This window comes from Bos mutus, chromosome 5 (genome assembly GCF_027580195.1).
Source record: "Bos mutus isolate GX-2022 chromosome 5, NWIPB_WYAK_1.1, whole genome shotgun sequence".
Classification (NCBI taxonomy): Eukaryota; Metazoa; Chordata; class Mammalia; order Artiodactyla; family Bovidae; genus Bos; species Bos mutus.
In genome coordinates, this window is record NC_091621.1 from 107,839,486 (window position 1) to 107,861,882 (window position 22,397).

General features: G+C 40.8%; 1 protein-coding gene and 1 long non-coding RNA gene across 2 annotated transcripts in view; one reads left to right on the forward strand and one right to left on the reverse strand.

The window, feature by feature from the left end:
• EP300 (E1A binding protein p300) overlaps positions 1-22,397 on the reverse strand; it is a 63,494-nt gene that overhangs the window by 6,220 nt on the left and 34,877 nt on the right. The window contains 18 exon segments of the mRNA XM_005909427.3: positions 1,169-1,333; positions 2,202-2,367; positions 3,078-3,191; positions 3,797-3,943; positions 4,060-4,210; positions 4,830-4,897; positions 6,617-6,694; positions 7,295-7,351; positions 9,233-9,313; positions 11,120-11,208; positions 11,626-11,865; positions 13,613-13,731; positions 15,596-15,740; positions 15,943-16,122; positions 17,716-18,153; positions 18,922-19,059; positions 20,499-20,608; positions 21,047-21,124. Coding sequence (XP_005909489.3) covers positions 1,169-1,333; positions 2,202-2,367; positions 3,078-3,191; positions 3,797-3,943; positions 4,060-4,210; positions 4,830-4,897; positions 6,617-6,694; positions 7,295-7,351; positions 9,233-9,313; positions 11,120-11,208; positions 11,626-11,865; positions 13,613-13,731; positions 15,596-15,740; positions 15,943-16,122; positions 17,716-18,153; positions 18,922-19,059; positions 20,499-20,608; positions 21,047-21,124 — 2,564 coding nt within the window.
• Positions 6-17,645, forward strand: LOC106701530 (uncharacterized). Its single transcript, XR_011464324.1, has 4 exons — positions 6-358; positions 8,079-8,262; positions 14,752-14,948; positions 17,345-17,645. It is a non-coding gene; the product is annotated as an uncharacterized lncRNA (long non-coding RNA).

The window sequence follows — 22,397 nt, forward strand, 5'->3', positions numbered from 1 at the left end:
GTTACCATAAGAGAACAAGAAAATGTTAATAACTCTTTGTTAACAGACTGTTTAGAAGTTTGGAACAGTTATTTGTTAATAACTGTTAAGAACAAGTTTCTAATGGAGGAACAGATCATAACCTTCTAACAGCTGCTTTCTCTTCATTGCTCCTCTCTTTTTAAAGCTGTTGTTTACAGTAAACTAAGGTTTACTAATGTTTTTGCATTAATTTTCTCTCACTGAAAAATCTCTCTTCTATCTTTTCATTAGGCAACAGCAGCCTTAGCTCCTTGGCCAGCGGAAGCTGCGGACCGGGAGACACGTCAGGTGGAGCCAGGCCATACCAAATCTGAGGATGGAGAGGAGTGAGCAACAGGTAGTGAAGTGTACATGGGAGCAGGGAGCCAAAGGCCCTGGCTCTATTTCCTTCGACTCACTTTCTAAAATTTCATGGACCTACTATTAAAAAAAAAAGAAAACCCTTGAAAAACATTCAATCGAGGAATCTAAACTGCAGGCTGTAAAGAGTTCTTAGACTAAGGGTGACTTCAGTAGTTCAGGCTCAGCAAGGGCAACCAAAACATACTGCAGGGAAATAAATGACAAGGAAAAACTCCTCAGGTGACCTGCTATAAGGCAACTTCTGTTGGGGGGACTGGTAAACTCTGGCCCAGATCTGTTTTTTGTACGGCTAAGAATGATAGTTTTTATATTTAAATGGTTGTTTAAAGAAGAAAAAAAGAATGTGCTAGAGACAATATAAGGCCTGAAACATTCAGACTTTTGCAGAAACAGTTTATCAACCTCGTGTTCTAGACAGGTAATGTTCTGTTCTCCAGGGTTTCCATTACTAGAAATCTAAGATTCCATTTAAAAATGAGCTCTGGTGCAATGGCACCCCACTCTAGTGTTCTTGCCTGGAGAATCCCAGGGACGGGGGAGCCTGGTAGGCTGCCGTCTATGGGGTCGCACAGAGTCAGACATGACTGAAGTAACTTAGCAGTAGCAGCTGGTGCAAAAAGGGCTTAAAATCTCTAAACTAGAACCATAGTAACTTATCTATACCAATATTCCCCGCCTGCCCAATTTATACAGCTGGAGCTTCAGGGCCCGGTGAAAGCCTCAGCTCACGTCTGGGTCATATGAGCGGAGGCAGAGGCGGAAAAGGGAAACGCAGAGCGCTCACATCTGTGCTCTCGTTGCTGGTGTTCTCCTCCCGCTTCCGCTCCTCCTCCTCCTGTTCCAGTTCCTTAATGCTCTCTTCCAGGACGTTGGGCCAGAAATCACCCTCAAAGTAAGGCAATTCCTTCGCACTTGTCAATCGATCTTCAGTAGCTTGTTTTAAAATGTCCTGTGAAAATATCCAAGAACAAATAGCAATGTCTATTTTTTTGGGGGGGAAAAAAGTGTTTATTATATAGCAGCAGAGTCACAGCTAATGGATTCAAGAAATGCAAAGAACCAGATTTGTCTTCTGGAAGACAGCAGGGATTTTGTGCAAGACAGCAGGGATTTTGTGCCCAAGCCTGGTGCCTGGGGAGACAGTGTCACCAACAGGGAAAGGTCTGGTCTGAAGTCAGTATTTCTGGCTTCCTCTTTCCTCTACCCTTGAGGACGGGGAGATCATCTGCCTCTATGTAACCAAGTGACAGATGCCTCTGTCGGGAACAAAGGCAGAGGCAGCAGCACTCACACCCATGCCTCCAGCACTTCTGAGACAGAATGCGGCGTGATGGGAGGCGCGCTGGCCTTGCAAAAATCCTAGAAATATTGGCAGTTTCTACTGAGAAGTATGTTCAGAAAAATCCCAGTTACAGATACCGGAAACCATATAGCTAAGAACGATTTTCTGGGCTGCTTATTAGGACAATACCAGTTCATGGAGAAGGAAATGGCAACCACTCCAGATTCTTGCCTGGAGAATCCCAGGGACAGGGGAGCCTGGTGGGCTGCCATCTATGGGGTCGAATAGAGTCGGACACAACTGAAGCGACTTAGCAGCAGCAGCAGCTCATGTTTTCCCTCCCCATAAGTAAAAACAGGTAAAAAATTTAACAGTTCAAGTTTCTTATTATGAGACATCTTACAGTCACAAATGGTTGTTTTAAATTACATGGAAGAATGAGAAGAAACACAAGATTTTTGTTAAGGTAGTAAAACAAGCCGAATACAGAGCAGCAGGACTAGTCGAGCAACGGTGCTGCCATCCCTGTCCTGACCTTATAATCATGGACGATTCGCTCGGACACAGCTTTGTCGAGCATCTTTTTGTACCACTCCTGCAGTCGCTTGGGCTTGGGTATCTTCTGGTCAGGGGGGTGGCAATGGAAGATGTAGTCGTCTCCTTCACTTGGCGGACACGCCCAAATATGCCCTGTTGTGTATCTAACAACACAAACAGAAGGAATATTGAAGAGAAAGATCATCCATTCTAGAAAGAATGCTACACTTTAAACCACAAAGAGGAATCAGTACAGAAACTAACGATTCTCCAAGATAACATGAAGTGTGTGATCTACGCCAGAACTAGGCATAACCCTGGATCAAAAAAATCCCCAATTTCCATTTAAAGATCAAACAAAAGCTACAATGCAAAGGAAAGTCAATCCATGTCAGCAAGAGAGTTAAATGAAATGCAAACCATCAGGAGGAATAACCTGCAAGGTGAGGTGCTAAACATTCTCAAGCATATATATACCTTGAAGGTAAGGAACCACTACGAAGGAGTTTTGTATCTTCAGACCTTAGTGTGATTTTGGTTTTGATACTTAGAGGTGTGAAAGGACCAAGTGCAGTTTAAAGTTCTGGCTCTTCAAATCAAACTGTATCAAACGGCTTAATTGAACAAAACAAAGTAATTTGGGGTGGGTGCAACTAGCATCACAATACCCATTTCTTTCCCATGGCAAAGCCAACAATTTCAAAGGGTCTCTAAATTATAGTTCTGCCAGATGAAAACCAAAGTAGAGGAGAAAAAACCAAAGTTACATATTTGCATGTACTGTATCTCACCAAAATACCACAGTGGTGATCAGTTTAAAACTAATCAGCTTAAACAAGTTGTTTTTAAAACTAGCATTTGTTTTTATGCTTACCCTAATTTCTTGACATATTCCAAATATCCAATTAGGATTTCATGATAGACCGCAGTCCTCAAGCATTTAGGACGGAAGAAGTGAACACTATCGAGGTATGATATGTATACTCTCCTGTATCAAATGAGAAAGAAGCCAGGTCAAGTTGCATAATGAGTTTCTGACGATGTGGCTAAAGACATCTCTCTTCTCTGTGCCCTTGGCTCGCCTTGTCATTTTTAATGTTTATCACACAATATTACAGTTATTTAGGTAAATGACTAGATCATGAGCTCATCAGGGAGTTTTGTGGGTCTGTGGCCCTATTACCATCTCAGCACCTAGAGGGCCTGAGATACAGCATAATTAGTCACTACTGAGCAGTCCAAATACATTCTGGCAGACTCTTATTCTGGCCTTTATACTATGTGGAGAATTCTACACCATATTCTACTTCATTTGTAGTAGAATCTCAAGAAGGTACTAGACACAACCTAGATTTAAGTGCATTTTCTGAAAAGTCATATTTTAGGCTGCCATTCATATCTCTTTCCCTGTTGTTATGAATATGGAAGAGCAGTATTTTCTATTTTTTTTTATTTCACTTCTGTACTACACACTTGAGAACTTGCATTTCCAAAAGAAGCACATCAAACATTTTCTTTTCCACTATGCTTGTTCACCTTATTGTAATTTCAAACTTCCACACAAATTACAAAGTAACCACAGGAAAGTCCTACCTCTGGTTGGGCGGAGGGCAGTCAGAGCCATACTCTTGAACGTGCATACCAAAGAAGCACAAGTCAACACCATCGATCTCTTCGAAGGCAAAGAGCGCTTTGGTTCGATATGGAAAGGATTCTGCCATCTCTCCACTATCTACAAATCTATACAATTCATAGTGGAGGGAAGAAGTACAACATTTCATTCAGATTAGAATCATCAACAGTAACTATGTGTGAGCAATTGTGGATCCACAGAGAAGGGGGAAATAACTACATACCTTGCTTTCATGCCTGGTTTGACTTCCACAGTTTTGTCAGAAGCATGAACTACTCGAACAGTGACCTCTCCTGACTCAGGGTGATTTTGTCGCCTCAGAAACTCATTCACACGATTCTCCAGAAATGTCCCAAGCCTGGTAGATGGCAGTCCTAGGAATTTACAAGTTGCAAGTTCAGGAGAAACCAAGGTGCACATTTATTACTATCAGTCAAATTTCAATACCATATCTCATTTCTGCCTTTTCAATACTAGCAAGATTATCACTGACTCAATGGCCATCAATTTGAGCAAACTCTGGGAGACAGTGGAGTACAGGGGAGCCTGGCGTGCTGCAGTTCAAGGGGTTGCAAAGAGATGGACTCAACAACAACACCACCAAACAGCAAAAAACTGCACAGGCATCTATCTCCAGAACTAAAACTACTGCCACCCCCAGCCAACTGAAAAGATCACACAGGACTAAATGCAGACCCTACACAAAACTGAGGGAATCACTCACGGGATGGCAATTCTGGCCTCTATCAGGAAATGTGTTGGAACAAGAAAAATACATCTGCTCTTTTTCACACATTATTAGGTGTAAGTAACTTCACACCAAAAAGGATACTACAGTTCAACTTCAAGTACATCATGGAAAACTTATTTGTTGTTTAGTTTGGTTAAATATCTAAAATAATGTTGAAACAAAACAATTCATTATGGATGTTAATTTTTAACTATGTTTCAAGCAAAGTTTTCCCAAAATTTACGTGTAAGAAAGGAACTTACTTTTAGCAGAAAACTTATTTTCTTTTCTAGTTCGTGCAGTCTTCTTTAAACAACCATCACAGACAAATCTAAAATGTAAACCAAGACTTTGTTTAAACAACTTAGAGAAGCATTTCAAATAACGCACTCTACAGAATCTATCTTATGTATGCATAAAGTTGAAAATAAAAAAACAACCTGGGAGAAATACAACCAATATACAAAGAGCTTTCAGAAAACATTAAGAGAAAAAAGATAAATAGGTAGAAGATATGAAGAGCGTATAAACTAGCTTACATGTGCAAAGATGGTGAAGATCACAGATTAAAGCAGAAATTTTTGTTTTTTGGCCAATCACATTAGCAAAAGTGTGTATGTTACAGGTGGGAATATAAAAAGGGACATTTTGAAAGCAGCATGAATAGATTTTATATGTACATTCTCTTTGTTCCTGAAATTACATAAGGATGTGTGCATAAGTAGAATTTTCAGAAAAACGACACCACAAAAGTACTCGTCAACCAGCTGGCTGACCTTCAGTTGCAAGGATCACTGCAAGTCTCGTGATCCTCACATCCTCTGTAATTAAGGAGAGAAACCTATCTAAAGACAAGCCTTTAGAAATCTACTACTATTTTCCTTAGTTTTTTTTTTTCTGAAAATTTTGTTATTTAGCCTCCTTTTCCCCCATAAACTCTAAACTAGCATCAGGTTAGTCCAGGAAAAAAGCAGAGGAGAGAGTAGAGCTCCCATCTTGATGAGAGTCACTTAATGCACAGACATCCCCTCCCCAACCCTTCCCTTGAAGGGAGCTGGGAGCAGCCTCATTCCTGGAGAGCAAGAGGCAGCCGTGGCAGTAAACACTTGGCAGTGTCACAGTGGACAAAAATCCACGTATTTCCGTGAGAGGCACTGATGATAGGCAGCCTGGGGAGATACGTGGAGAATACTCAAGAAACAAGAGGCCCAAGTGTATCTAGCTCACTGAAGTCTGTATCTCATCATTTTCATGCATCTCTGCCTTGCAGGGGGGAACACCCATGTTACCTGTTATCCAACTGCCCAAAAGACTTTAAATAATCCAGACTAACCAGGGCCACCATTCAGTATACAATCTCACTTTAATGTTCTCTCGGAGGCAGAAACAAAGTCGTCGTTTTGGCGTTCTCCGTTATTGACATCATCTAGTCTGTCTACTGCAATATTAGCAACATTCAAAATCTGTCAAGTTTAGTTGACACAACTAACACTTTAAGGGCTTTCCTGTGGCTCAGTCAGGAAAGTCTACCTGCAATGTGGGAGAGTTGTGCTCTGTCCCTGGGTTGGGAAGATATCCTGGAGAAGCAAACAGCAACCCACTCCAGTATCCTTGCCTGGAAAATCCCATGGACACGGGAGCCTAGTGGGCTACAGTCCATGGGGTCACAGAGAGCTGGACGTGAGCGAGTAACCAACACTTAGTTGTGTCTAACACTTCCTTTCTAGTTTCTAGGTGCTACAGATTTCTGTTACCTCTACTGATGAATCCTCTATGTTTACTTTTGATGCGCAATGACCACCAAAGAATTTAGAAACTGTGAACCAGCAGAGAGAAATGTTTATACATGGACTGACCGATGCAATAAGACAAGGACTGTTCTGGATTCCAGGTTCATTACTGTTTCAAAACTGAATTTTAATGACCTTTTCCCAATCCAGAGAATAATTCTAAGAGGAATTAATTTTGACGATAAAATACAATCATTGCAAAGATGACAAAAACTTGCTAAAGTTCGCAACAAAGTCTGGGGAAAATACTGATGCCTCACCCCGATGGCCAGATGATCTCGTGATGGAGGACACAGATCTGATGCATCTTTCTCCCACACTCTGTACACTCAACAAACCTGCAAAGGCAAAACGTCGAGTTAAATCCAAAACTTGAACCAAATGAAAACTGCCGGTATTTCTCGTTTTCTGACAATTCAAAAGATGGCCAAGATCATGTCCAAAGAATTGAAGTAATAGTGTTTTTAAAAGCTCTTTAGTGTAACAGAGCGAATCTCAAACACAGTTAAATTCAGTCATTTTATGGAGTAAAAAGTGATAGAAAAAATGACTGCTGCTTAAACCTCCGAGTCTGACACCATCCTGTCCATTCCAGGAATGTCTAGTACCAGTACATCTCTGTACCTCTGAAAGGTGTCACAATAAAGGAGGCGATTACGAAACGGTTGGAACACACAGAGGACAAAGTTGGAATAACGGCACTGAGCAGAGGTAGCCTGGTGCTTCACATGAGCCTCGAAAGCACCAAAACACTAGGGAGGGTTAATGAAATGCAAATGTAAACCATAACCTCAATTTTTTACATTTCTACCTTTCCTGCTAGATGTAGGTTACAGATTTAGCCCAAGAATAATAGCATCACCACACTGGCTGCACAAACCAAGAGAATGACAGGAAGAAGGACAATGAAAGTGTACTACTCAAGGGGAACTACTTACAGTTCAGGATCCAGAGTGTCATTTTTTCTCTTTGAAAATTGTTCTTTATTTATTGTACTAAGGAAAGAAAAGGATACAATAAGAAAAAGCAACACAAGAAGATTAGCAAGTTGACTATTGTTCTAATAACCAAATGACAAAAACCCCACCCTGTAAGGAGATTATTTAAATCTAAGACTATATCAAGGATACAAGTAGTACATTCTAAGCTCCCACAAAACACACGTTTACATGCCTATGTTTTGGGAAATGACTTTACAGTAAATCTGTTCCCACTAACAGGACAACCCAATAAGACCTAAAAATGAATTTGTACTTTTTTCCTTTTAAAATCTTGCCTACTACTCTTAGTGTTATGTATTTATACCTTTGAATAGTTTAATGTTTCTAGACAGCTCAGTCTAGCAGTATGAAAGACAGTGCGTATAGAGGGAGCTAAACCACTATTGGAAAAAAAAAAAGGCATTTTTTAGGACAGTCCAATCAAGCAACTTTTTATATTAATAAAAAATTTCAGCATTAAGAATACATAGTTCAGGTTACTGATGGGATTAGTCAAAAAAGAAAAAAAAAAAAAAAAAGGGTTCATTAAAAATTTTTCACATGGCCTCCTATCCTGAAATCTAGCCTACTACTCTGCTCATAGTCTCACAAACACAGGAGGCCACCTACAACAAACTTAAAAAAATTTTAAAGTTTTTAAAGTTAGGGACCTAACTTTGACTACTGTGATTCTTCCTCATAAAAATGAAGCGATTTCCCCATTGAAACTGTTTTCTCCTAGTTACAGACTCCAGATTCATCGCTACGTGCCCTAAGATATTGCTACCCAAAGTGAGTTTGGAAGACTATCAGCCTGGATGGACCTGGGAACTTGTCAGTAACGCACACTCTCAGGCTCACTGCCAACTGCAGAACTGGAAGAGGGATTCCTACACACTTCAAAGTCAGAGACCTGCTGTCCTAAGGTACAAAACTTGTGGTAAGGATGCCTCCCTTTTTTGCATCAGGGAAACCTACCTAGACCTGACTTCCCTGGTTAGCCAAGAGTCAGAAAATCTCAAGGCTCAAGGGGACCCAAACCAGTACCAGACCCCACCATTTTATATGTCAGTGGTGACTGAAGGAAAAGTACAACTTCAAAATCCAATTTGAAGACACCAAGTTTTTCTCAGAAGCCCTGTTTTTACTAGTAACATAACAATTCTGAATTGCTATGGGAAATATTCTGAATTGCTTGTGTATTGTAGGTTAAATCAGAAGAGAAGCTGAAGAATATTTAAAGGACACCAAATAGTACTTTCTTCCTAAAACAGTTAAAATTTGACGGTTTGAATCTTAAGAGATTAGAGGCAGTTTAGGCAATGTTTAAAAAATTTTTTTGGCATTTACCGAACCACAAGAGCTTGTGGATTGCAGAAGTCCAACCAAGTCTCTTTAAAATAAGTCATTCTCACAACCTCCTAAATCCCTAATGATATTATGATACACATGATTCTAAGGATTTTGGTATTATTAACCTTTATGAGAAGGCTGTATGGTGGTTATTTGTTCAATTCTCCTCAAACTCAAAACAATTAACGATGAAGTTACCTTGCACTCCACACTTGCACTTTTTGGGAGAAGCTATTTCCTTGTAGAAGGAATCTATGACCATCCAGTACTGCTGTACCCCCCTAAATCAGTACCGAGAGAACTTATGCTGTGATCAAAATGTTCTCCATCTATGCTGACCAATATGGCAGTCACGAGCCACAAACGTCTACTGAGCAACCGAAATTAGACATTTTAAATCTTATTTATTTTAATTTCCATTTAAATAGCTACCTGTGGCTATACCATCCTGGACAACAAAATCCAAGACCACTTAGAAGCCTGAGCACGATCATCTGACAACAAACTGAAAAGACAGTACTTTCTAAAATAATAGTTACTTACGTTTGAGGTTGGGAAGGGTCATCCCCCAAAGAAACGCTCTCCCCTTGGATTTCATTGAAACACTTCTCACAGAAATGATACCTGTCGGCAAGAAGGCCATACTGGGGTGAACTGTTCCGTTCACACAACACAGCCCAAGCCAAGCAACGAAGCCACCAATCACAGCAGGCCAAGGAGGGGGACGGGAGCAGAGAGCAGGTCATCAACGGCGACAAGAACATTCAATGATGCAGATTTATGGGCACCACAGTTTGGGTTTTGGTTTTTGCAATCAAAGCCAAGTGCAGACAACGACAAGCATGAGGAGAAAAAAAAAAACACAAAACAAACGAAGAAATGAGGGATTGCAGGGCAACAAAAAACATAAAAGCAAGACAAGACAACACAAAGCAGAAAGCCAAGGCAAAGCACAGATTAGCATTAAATATCTCAATGGGATCACAAGTAGCAAATGATTACAGCAAATAAACAAGCCTCACACAGACCTATACCCTTTCATTTGAGTAATTAATGCTACTTGATACAAATAATCAAAGATAGGATAACCAAAAATCCACTATGAACACAGTACTAGGAAATAATCATCTAAAAACAATTTTGGTCTGAAAAAAACAAAAAACACCAATTTCTCTTTGATCCCAAGGAAACCACAGTGTACAATAAAAAGTCTGCACAAGCAGTTAAATACTGATTGTAGCCACCTAGTTTGAGAGGGAAATGAAAGGCAGTGGTATGTGCAGACACGTGATTACATATTCCTTGGTACAAAGACTGCAAGCGCTGTAGACTGGTGTTTAAAATCCAAAAATGGTATATAAACGCCAAGATGATAGCATGAGACTATAGCATGCCAGCTGTCACTTGCTTTTTTTGAATATAAGGTGCTAATAACAACTTGAGACCCATTTTTTCCTAGGTTTTCATGAATAAAAAACTGTGGATTCTTACCACTACAAAGCATTAGGAGAACACACCTAACTTTTTGTAAATAAAACAAAAAGTTTAAGTAACTTTTTCAAAGCTAGAAATACAGCTGTAGTGCACAAGTTCAGCAAAAAGCCATCACCATGGGGCTGCTTTATCAAAGTACTGACTGTCCAGCCATGCTCTTACACTGTCTTAGAGCCCCAAGTCAACACCCCATGCCAGGTACACTGCTGACTGATTTCACAAAATAAGAGACAAATCATGATTAATGAATGCAGTCTGTGTGACTACAGTCCTTACTTTAGCAGGAGAAAAGGCCGAAGTGTCTAACTTGTTAAAAGCACACTATCCACGGTCATGTGCATCTTGTAAGGAACAGGCCGGTACCGAGCTGTTTTTGGAGGTGCTCCTTTTGATGTACTTAATAGAGAAAAAAGCAAGTACCCTGGGATCCTCTGATTTTATATGCTCCAAGAAAAACTGAGGAATCCATTGCACACAAAAAGGGAATTATTTCCTAAAAGATACAGCTGGCTAACAAATTTCTGGTTAAAAGTTTTCTGGGTAGATTTGGGAATTTCACGGAGAGATAGACCAATTAGTTTGACAATTTTCTGTTTTGCCAGAGGCTGTGGTAAGCTATAAAAAGACAGTGGGAAAAGAATGTGGAGCCTGGGACATAATCCCATGAATGCTACCAACTCATAAAGTTGCTTGACTTCTTCATGCCTTGGGTTCCTGGCTTATAAAAATACGGGCCCAGACAACTGACCCAAGGCTCCTTTCTACTAGAAAATCATGCAATTTTGCAACGGCAGAATGCAAAGATCAGAACTTGTGCTGTACAGCTGTGTTCAAGCAAGCCACACACAAACCATGACTGTATGTGTGCTGGTCCATCCGCATGCACTCCCTGGACACGCGGACACTGTGACCTTGGTCCACACAGGTCAAGCTTACCTGTTCTGATAACTGTAGTAAGTGGCATCACGAGGGATTGTGCATAACTGTTTGCCATAGCAACAGAGTGTCTGTGGAGAGAACTCCAACTGCAAGAGAAACCATTTGGTGAATATGGTTTGAAGGGCAAGCTAAAATATTTACACTGGCAAATCAGAAAGAGAACTTAAGCCGTAGTCCTCATTATGTCTCTCACGATAGGCAATTTCAGATTCCAAGACAGTTCACCGAACTAAAACTACTCCAGTTTACTACTGTATTATTCCACCACTCTGAGGTAAGCTTAATAGCTGTTACTTCTCCACCAGTTGCCAAACAACTGAAGAGGGCACAAACAGCTCAGTGTGAATTGGCACGCACAGGGGAACTAGCACATGCCAGGCACAGTGCCCCGCAGGCAAAAATGACCAAGTCCCTAACTCAAGATGAACTTAAAACCTGATGATCCAAGGATTCTAACTGGTCAAGTTTTCACTGTAATTCTTATCTGTGCAAAAATTTCCTACCTTTCTGCCACAACAGTATCCAAGGCTTTGCATGACAGGGTCAATTTCTTGTTCGAAGACCTCAGACAGCTTGGAGCAGTATTTGTACACCCGTGATGTTTTCCGATTATATAACCAAGCATTGTTGAACATGAGCCAAATGTCATCCACATACTGCCAGGGCTCCTGATACTGTCCAGTGTCTAACTTCCTCTTGATGGTAGAAAGATCCATAGGGCTCTTCACAATATCAAAGTAATCCTAGAAGGACAAGTGACACCAAACAACATTACCAAAAACCTCAGTATATTCAAGGTCCACAGTATAACCATTTGACATTTTCTAGGCAATGCTGAATCTTTGATGTGTCTGTCCAAATAAATGACTGATGCCCATCACATCTTTATTTATTTAAAATATATTTTTGTTTATTTGGCTGCATCGGGTCTTAGTTGTGGCATGCGGGACCTGTCCTTGCGGCACATAGGCTCCCGAGTTGTATAATGCGGGCTCCAGAGCACTCAAGCCTGGTTGCGCCACAGCATGTGGGATTTTAGTTCCCCAACTGGGGACTGAACCCAAATCCCCTGCATTGCAAGGTTGATTCTTAAGTCACTGGACTACCAGGAAGTCCCCCAACACTTCCTTAAATCATCAGTCTATAGACATACTAAGCAGACAGGGGCAGAGAGAATAACAACTATTCTCGAGCTTCTTATTGTTCAGTTGCTCGGTTGTGTCTGACTCTTTGCGACTCCGTGGATTGCAGTACACCAGGCTCCTCTGTCCTTCACTATCTCCTGGAGTTTGCTCAAACTCATATCCATTGAGTCAGTGATGCTATCTAACCTTCCCATCTTCAGTCGCCCTGTTCTCCTTTTGCCTTCAATCCTAGACTTTCTAGTAGCAAGCTAATGGTCTATCGGAGCAATTCCACACACTTTGTTATAGTATGTGTGTGATCAACTTAAAAACCAAGAAGTCAAAGGCCCTTAGCATTTTAGTACTAGATGGGGCCTACAGATGAAACTAAGATCATCTATAAAAACAGAGGGGACATTTTGATATTTGGCAAAACTAATACAATTATGTAAAGTTTAAAAATAAAATAAAATAAAAAAAAAAAAAAAAAACTTTGCTCTGAAACTTCACAGACCTGTACTCTAAAAAACAAAACAAAACAAAACAAAAAAACAGAGGGGAAAAAAACAAAAGATTCCAACCAATTTTTACCCCTTGAAGCACTCCAATGCCTTATCCAACACCACTTAAAATCCTCAAATGAAACTTGCCAGTAGTCTGGTGTATAAAGGCAACTTTAAAAGCAAAAAAAAAAAAGTAAAAGCAGATGAAGCTACTTTGGGTCTATCTTTTCTATCATGAAACTACTGCTGCTCAACTGATAAAAATAAAGCATATGAGCCAGCAGTCCCATTTTTAGATATATACCCAAGAGAAAAAAAAAGACACACACACACAAATTTGTACGTAAACATTCATAGGCATGCTATCTTCAACAGCCAAAAAGTATAAAAAACCCAAGTAACTACTGACTAATGAGTGGGCAGAGAGAACATATGTATATCCACACAAACACTGGTGGGCCATAAAGAATCAAGTACTGATTGTGCTACAATATAGACAAATTTTGAAAACTTTATGTTAAATGAAAAGAACCCTGTCACAAAGAGCCACATACTACAAGGCTCCATTTGATGAAATGTCCAGAAAAGACAAACCAGAGACTGAGAGCAGACCAACAGCTGGTTGGGAGTAGGGGGGCTGTGGGCAGGAAGGGAAGTGACTGCTTAGGGACACAGTTTCTTTTTTGGGATGATGAAAAATGATCCAAAACTGACTGTGGTGATAGTCGCACAGTTCTGTTAATACAAAAAACCATAAAATTGTACACTTAAATGGGCAGTTTGTATAATATGTGAATTCCATCTTTAAAAAAAAGCTGTTACCAGATTGTAAGAGAAATGAGAAGTAGCACCCACATACTTACAGGGATTCCTAGAAGCTGAGGGTCCACAGGCTGACGGAAGGGAAGGGATTCCGGATCCTGTCGGTAAAGTGCCTCCAGTGTTGACATCAGTGCCTGTCGTAACTCTTCAGGTTTGAAAACTGAAAAAGAGTATATTAGAAATTAGTTACCAACTAAGAGAAAGAGGAGAAAAAGTTCAAGTCGAAACTATAACATATACCTCAAGGGTCTTGAGGTATACACAAAATTCCCTACGTTGTCCCCATCAAAGATCACTAAGGGTGTTTCTATTTTCTGGTTCAGACAGATCCTTTAAAACACCCTGTCTAGTCATCTTTAAATACCCGTCATGACTCAGTTAAATTTCTTAGTCAGAAACTCACTTAGTCTTGACCAAGTAGCAAGAGAATCCTAAGTGCTCCAAAAATTTATGAAAAGACTTTGTCAGCATATTCCAAATGATACGATGGGCAGGGGATGCTGTCAAGCAAGAAGAGAAAGAAGCCCCCTCTTCACAATAGCAGAGTATAACAAGTCAGAAATTAGACCTGGTATTGTCTTATCACCAAAGGAATCAGAACCAATGAAGGCCAAGAGTCCTTCGTTAAAATGTTTGATGTTTTAGAGCTTCAGCAGTAGACATATTTACTGTTTCAATGGCAAATGTTAGTTTTAATTCTTAAAAAAAAAAAAAAAACCTAAATTGTTATCACCAGAATGATGTATTCAATTATCAAATTATGTTCAAATGTGTTCTCAGTATGGTTCCCAAAAGTCAGGAAGATTTGCTGGTGTGCGCCAAATGGAATTAATTTACACTCCATTTAAGAAGCTGGCCATTCAGGGTCCATCACTGTGAGCAGAGACTTATTTCTTCTATTTACAAATTAATTTCATCTTCAAGATGGTATATCTGTCAGTACTTGAGTATTTTTTCACCACGTGGTGGGGGCTGCCATGAAAAATTCAAACAAATAGATGGGAGAAGCTTGTCTCTTAATATATTAATATTTTGCTATGTTCAAAATAAACAGAATTTGAGCAAATTTGTGAGATTAGCTGTTTTAAATATTAATTCCTAATAGTAAGACTGGGTCTGTTGCAGCCTACATCAAAATCACATCTCCATATATAAAACTTTATTTTTATTTATTTTTTAGCAGGATCTTAGTTCCCCAACAAGGGATCGAACTCCATATCTCCTGCAGTGGAAGCAAGGAGTCTTGACAGTGGACCACCAAGAAGTCCCAACAACCTTATTTTTAAATAATTTTTTAGCCCCATCATTTGAAGGTGCATTGTATTCATGGAACACTTTCATATATATCATCTCAGGAGCTAGCAGACCCCCTCTAAGGTAAGTCCTACCACCTGTGACACTGAAGGGGTCACTAGAGCCATAAGAAGTTCTAGTCCTAAACTAGCTAGTAAATTAACTTCCATGGGACCTGTTAAACACTTTCTGCTTAAGCAGACTTGCTTGCCTCATTACCATTCAGTAGCATGGTTCAGAGCAGAGACTCTGAATCAGCCTGCCTGGACTAAGAGAGCTGGGATAAGTTACTGGACCTTGCTGAGCCTCAGTTTTCCCGACTGTGAAACAGGGGTCAGGGACCTCACTCACAGAGGGGCTGTGTGGTTCTCAGACGAGACCAGAAAGCTTGTGGTACAGTGCCTGGTGCACAGCAGTTAACAAAGAAAACAAAGAATATTATTACTGCTGTTATTTCCTGCATTTTGATCCAGACTATTATTTAATAATTTCTGTCCTCTGAAAGAGTTCTGAGAAGTTGTTTGCCACCCAGCGACTGCTGGAAGCAAATACACTTAAAGGAAAGAAAATTCCTTCTCCAACATTAGTAATAATGAAGACCAGGCCCAGGGCGCCAAGCTTAATGAAATCACATGAGAGTTCAATTCCAAGGCCCAAGAAGCCCAATCTCGCTCTACTGAAGTCTTTAGTTTTCCCTCTGCCTCCACGAACCCAGAGACTAAGAAACTTACTCTTCTTCTTTGACTGTCCTGGGGCTGGAGATGACTGGGTCGCTGAAGTACTTGGCTGGTCTTCTTCCTCTTTTGTCTCAGTTTTTAATTCAGTGCCTCTCTCTTCGGTTTCTGTAGGTTCTACTTTACAGTCTTCTGCTTTAGTCTAGAAGGCAAGGTAGGAATTTTTGGTATTCCAAAGTCATGTAACTGAGTAGCAGTACCATCATTATCTTATTTACTCTCCCCTGTGAACGGAGCTCAAGACCCCTTCTCATACGGAAATCAGTAAAATGAGACCTAATTATCAGAGTCCTTTCCTGTAACACGTTCCTAACCCAAAAAGGTGGTAACTACCCTCCTCTCACCTCTGGAATATCCTCCGGCTGAGTATCTGCTGGTTCTGGTGCCTCCACTTCCATTTTAGGCTCCATTTTTACTTCCTGTGAAGGCTGCTTCTCAGGAATGGTCTGAGAATTCACTTCTGTGCTACTAGTGGATGGAGGGTTTGATACCTGCCCTTCGATGCTTACAGCTGGCTGGGAAAGCTGGGTAGAAAAGGGCGGGGGAGAGAAAAAAAAAAGTCCGTCTATTACAAAACCAGAGTTTAGGCTATATGACAAGATGGCAGCATAACCACCTATTTCTAAGCTAATGTCATTACACCCATTTATGGTGTTTTGGGGCTAGTAAAAAACTGCCTGCAATGCAGGAAACATATTAGATCCCTGGGTGGGGAAGATGCCCTGGAGGAGGAGGGTATAGCAACCCACTCCAGTATTCTTGCCTGGAGAATCCCTGTGGACAGAGGAGCTGGTGGGCCACAGTTCATAGGGTTGCAGAGAGTCAGACACGGCTGAAGTGATTTAGCACGCATGTACACCCATGGTGCTTTCACTTACTCTACCTAGTTGGCCCCCCTGAAGTAAATGTTGCTTAAGAAAAGGAGACTGAGGACTAACAAATATCGGTTGGCTGGTTGTAGTCATAAGAGTCAACAACTGTTTCTCCAGTACCATTCTGTGACAGTGCCTGGGAGGGAGGTTTCAGAAAGGACTGCCCCAGAGGAGCTCATGTTTATAGAAAAATGGAAAGAAAATAAGAATGACTGATGGGCAATCTTTTAGTTTTAACTCTCCTTAGAAAAAGTTTCATATGTCCAAGTTGGGAGAATATAATAAATACCCACCATGAGCAGCTGTTTTGAGTCATCACATTCTAATGGATAACTAACAATCTCTATTTTTCCTAAGTCTTCCAATAACATACCTCTTAATGGGAAGTCAGTATTTTCAGAATCTGTCCTACACAGAATAAAGATGCCTTTTTGCATCCTGCCTTTTCTTACATATCAGAGGCTAAGATGAACCAGTCACACATGAACAATGTATTAAGAAGTAGCGATGACTCACAGCACTTCTCAGTTTGCCAACAGGACAGAGAACTGAAGTGTTAGTATCAGCGATCATGTAGAAAGTTTGAACAGTGACACGCAGAGTTCTGTTAATAAGGATCAACTGTCAGGTGGACATCTGGATCTCTGCTACACAGGTAACACATCTTTTGCAAGGAGTGTTTCAGGCCCTTATGAAACACCTCATGAATTTTCTAACTTTGGCTAGTACCACAGACATTCATAAATCAGTGATTTTGTTCATTTGCTCTTGAGCACAGCAGTTCAGGCTGTTTGAAAAGACTCTTTAAATATCTGTAAAATTCACGTGTAGTATTAAATGTCTGGTCGCTCTTCTCCCCTTACATGCTTTCAAGCCTCTGAATACAACATGACCGCGGTCAACATAAGATCTAAACAAAATCTTTGAGGTCCTTCTATGTGAGGTATGACAGCAAAAGTCCGTAAACGTAAGAGGTTCCAGTCTGAGGAGGCGACAACGAGAGAAGAAATGACAGAAAACAGACATGGCAGAGGAAATTCCCCCGAGGTCCAGTGATACAGACTCGGCGCTTTCACTACCAAGGGCCCAGGTTGGATGCCTGCTCAGGGAACTAAGATCCTGCAAGCTCACCACCCCCACCCACCTCCCAGCTTAAAAAAATAAAAAAAAAAGAAACCGCATTGAAGTAGTGTAAAACTACAGCACAGCTGACATGGTTCTGCTGAAAGCCCAGACTCTGCTTACTGGAGTTGCCGGCTGCGGAGGCAGCAGGGGTGCCGTCGGGGTGGGCACAGAGGCTGCTGTGCTTTGCTGGGACAGAGGCTGCTGCTGCGCCTGGTCGACTGAGGGAGCAGCAGGAAGCGAAGGCTGCACTTGGGGAGGAAGTTGTGTTGGTGGCGGCGTAGGCGTCTGTCTTGGAGGCGGATGGAGAACCTGGGACTGTGGGCCAGGTGGCATGGCTGGAGGCGTAGGAACAGGGGCTGGGATTGCTGTTGCTGGTGGCTGCTGAGCCCCTATGCTAGGGGGAGTGTGGTGAGGGGTGGGGGTGCGACTAGGTACGGGTGAGGGTGAGTTCTGATGCAGAGCTGGTTGAGGGAGAGGGGGACAGTGAATGTGGCTCCCTTGAGACCCAGGAGGCATTATAGGAGAGTTCACAGGACAGGAAGAACTGGACATCTGTGCCTGTTAAAAGGAAAAACAAAACAAGATGCAATTCAGAACACAGTCAAAGAAGTATTTACATAGGCAGGCTATATACATTTAACAGAAATCAGCAATGAATGTCTCCATTTCAAAATGTGTCAAAAACCCGATTACTGGGGGCCTGTCTTTGGATAATCCAACCAGTACACAGCACTTAGTTAGGTAGATGTCTCAGGTGCTGTGGGGGCATGGGACAGGTGAACATGTTGTTTTCTAGCTGTCCAATGCTCTCTTCAGCCAAAGCTCTCTCTTCTGCTTTATAGCACTCAGTAAGATACCATTTTTAAAGAGTTCACGGTTTTAAAAACTGGCTAAAATGGTTTTCTTTAAAATCTAATCTCCTTCTTACTTGGGCTTCCTGGTAGCTCAGTTGGTAAAGAATCCACCTGCAATCCAGGAGACCCAGGTTCAGTCCCTGGGTGGGGAAGATCCCCTGGATAAGGAGATGGCAACCCACTCCAGTATTCTTGCCTGGAAAATCCCAGACAGAGAAATCTGGTGGGATATAGTCCATGGGGTCACAAAGAATTGGACACAACTGAGCAAACAAACCACAGTCACTTTTTTCTTACTTATTAGCAAGGAATACCACTGGTGTATCACAGAGTCATCACTTCATGTTCAGAATACTATGTCCATAACTATTTTTATTAAAAGCTTAATTTTGCTGCCCTTCTCTGTAAAAACCTACATCAAGAGAAGCTTCAAGAATTGCACAAATTTAGAACAACCATCTGTGAGACATACTTGAGACACTGGTGCTTGACCGCCAGACGGAGCCAAAGGCATATTTGTTACATTCATTCCCTGTGTTGAGAATTGAGTCTGAGGAAGAAACTGGCTCTGGCTGGAAGGCTGCTGCATGCGAGGCCCGTAGCCCATAGGCTGTACACACACACACACAAAAAACAAAACACAGAGCACCAAGTTGCTTCATTTTAGTTATTCTACTAAGGCTAGAATCACCAATTAATTGCTCTGGCCCTGCTATGGGAGGGTGGGGAAGAACAAGAAGAAAGTGGCATGAGAGCAGCAGACACTCATGCCAAGATAACAGAGAACAGCCTCACTACTTACCCTAAAGCCCACTCTAAAGAAGTTACACACACGCATCTAGACCGAGGTACAGAGGTAACTGTCTTTATACACTGCTTGTTTTATAAGTGAGAAGAGCAAATCAGTTTCATGAGGTTTTTGCTTATGTAGGTATTATTAAAGCACAAGCTGTAAGACTCTAAAATGAGTAATTATGGATACCAAAGGCCCAAAACTTCATAATCTAAGAAAGGCACTTGTCTCAGAGATTAAAATGAAAAATAAAACCCCTCATTAAACACAGCAGACCAGAGGCGAGAGACAACTCCAAAAAGGCCCAGTGACTGATAGTACTAACTCTGAGAGGTAGGGTAAGGGCTGGGGGCCAACATGGAAAGGTGGATGACAGGTTTAGAATCTGTGTAAGGAGGAATGAGGTGCTCAGAGTCCCTCTTCTCCACTCTTGAGAACCAAACAACTGCCCCTCCATCACCCTTGACAGGTTCCTCCCTGGGCAGGCTCTGTGTTTGGGGACGATAGGCATTACAGAAGAGAGAGGACTCTGTCCAAGTGTGCAGACTACTCAACGCTGAGTGAGACTCTAGGCAGTGCTGACTGGGTGCTGTTACAAGCTTTCTAGTACTGTGACTAGATATGAACAGTATTTGGAAGCAAATCTTTCTTTTAGTGTTTATTTTATATGTTATAATCCAGAGAGAGTTCTTAACTGTACAGTATCCTATATACTTTAGACACATGCTTTTCCCAATTAAAGCTGTAAACAGCTTTCATGCCATCATATAAGTTCTGAAATTAACACTTATGAAGCATTCCAATTTACAGATGTACCATAATTTAACCATAATGAATCCCTTAATGTACATTCAGGCTATGGCCATTTTCTAAAACACATTATATAATATACCACCCTTAATATGAATTTTCTTCAAATTATATCCTTTCAGTATCTCAGGAATTATTTCTATAGGATAAATTTCTAAAAACAACAAATATAGGTAAACAGAGGTAAGTGAAAATTAAGAATACTGTCTAATTGTGGTATATGGTTTAGTTTTAATCATTTAATCATGTCTGTGATAAGGGCTAAATACAACAGAATTCTACACAAAACGAAAAACAAAACAAAAAACCCCAAAAAACAACAGCATTAAGAACTAATTGCATATAGTTAGCTGTTTAAGCTAGTGTTAGAATTTGTTGTCTCAGAAAAAAGGAACTTCAAAAAGGTCAAGTAAAGGGCAAAAAGATGACCCAGAGGTCAAACTTACCGGGTTAAGTGTTCCAGTTTGAGCTAACTGTACATGGTGCTGAAGAGGAGAATTTTGCCGGGGTCCAATAGGGGGCTGAGGCATACTCATCTGGCCAAACTGATTCAAACCTGTAATCAGTACAAATACTAAACCTGAACACCATGTGACTGGAGAATAAGAGAGTTCTTCTTTACAATTCTATGTCATTTTATCAGGACAAATAAAGGAACCTGCTTCCAACTGTGAAAGAATCTCTGTTTCATTCCCAACAGCTACAGAAAGGCACTGTTAATTAATGTATGGTCTCAACCAAATTTGGATGGAACAAACCTCATCTTGGCTAGTTGTTTTTGAATGAATGCGTGATCGTTTGTACCTTTTGCTCCTACACCTGCCAGTCAACCTGCTCTTCACATTTCCCCCCTCCCTGGGCTCCTAATCTAAAAGGCTTTCTGATTTCTCAAGTAGACAATCGTGATACCTGCTGCTGAGTGGCAGCAGCAATCAAGGTGACAATTTTAAGCTTGTAATACACTAGGAATTCTGTTAAAAAACAAAAACCTTACCAGGCTGTGGAGTTACCCGAGGCATCATCTGGTTTGGCACACTGCCACGGATCATAGATGGATCAGGGAGAGGGCCATCTAGAGCAGAACAGAGAGATGGTTAGAAACGCACCTTTCAGCCAGCTGTTCCCATTTAAATAAGAGTAGTAACTTACAGAATTCAGTCTATCAAAAGAATAAAGGTTTGAACCAGAGAGGAATCTGAAGAAAATGCTTTTCTGCAGTACAAGAAAATACCTCAAAATGGTTTTAGTCCATTTCTATATGAACCAGGGTGCTTTTGCTGTTGACAGGAAATAATGTGAGATCTTATATTTAAAAAGACGAATATAGTATTTAATATGCTGTCATTTGATTAAGCCTGATTATTTCACTGGTAAAAAGAATCTCTCTATAGACAAGAGCCACAGATTTTGTCCAGTGACCGATTTTGATTGTGTACCCCCAATAATGTGTTTTGATGTATACATGTCCACTGTGAACACTGACTTTAAATAATATACATATTATATTGAACTATATATCATGTACCTCTTAAAAACAAAAATAGAAATAATTAAGAATGATTAAAATCTATATGGTCTAAAATCACCTTTTTTATGAAAGGTGGTTCGCTTGGTTCCCCTGGTTTGCTCATTAGTTATGTTTATGGTTAAAAACAAAATTTTGGATTCTTCTACAATTGATTTCTGTGTATGGGATAAGAGAGGGATTTCATTCCATAAACACGCACTTAGGGCTACTCAGTTCCACTAGTATTTGTTCCTGCCTACACTAGAACCATTGTTTGTATTTTAAAATACAGACTACAATTTAATACCTGACAAACTTTAAACTTGGCTCCAATTTCTGAAGAAGTCAAGTAAATTGTAGCACACTCAAATATCTCAAACTTATCCACTTGTCTCTATATCATAGGTACTGCTCTAATTCAAACTATCAGCACTGAAGCAGTATCCTCAACCCAATCTTGACTTTGTTTCCGAACAATTGTTCTACCTACTCAAAAAAAAAACCAAAACAAAAAAACCAACCCAAACCCACACACCTGCAATTTTCCCTTGCTAGTGGGGCCTCCGTGCATGCTGTTCTCTCTGCCAGAAATGCTGTTCTCAATTCTTTTCACCATCATGGTCCAATGAGAAAATGTATCCAGCACACCACAGTTAACACATGAGGCTGCTGAAAGCTCTCCACCTGACTACTTCAAGACCTGTGGGGTGTCAATTTCTCAGCCCACTCACCATCCACCAGTGGCCTAAGAGTTGGTACCTGCTGGCTCAGTTGGCACTACTTACAGGTAGCCAGCTTTTCCTGACTTAAAAAAAACACAGGTTTTCCCCATCACAGC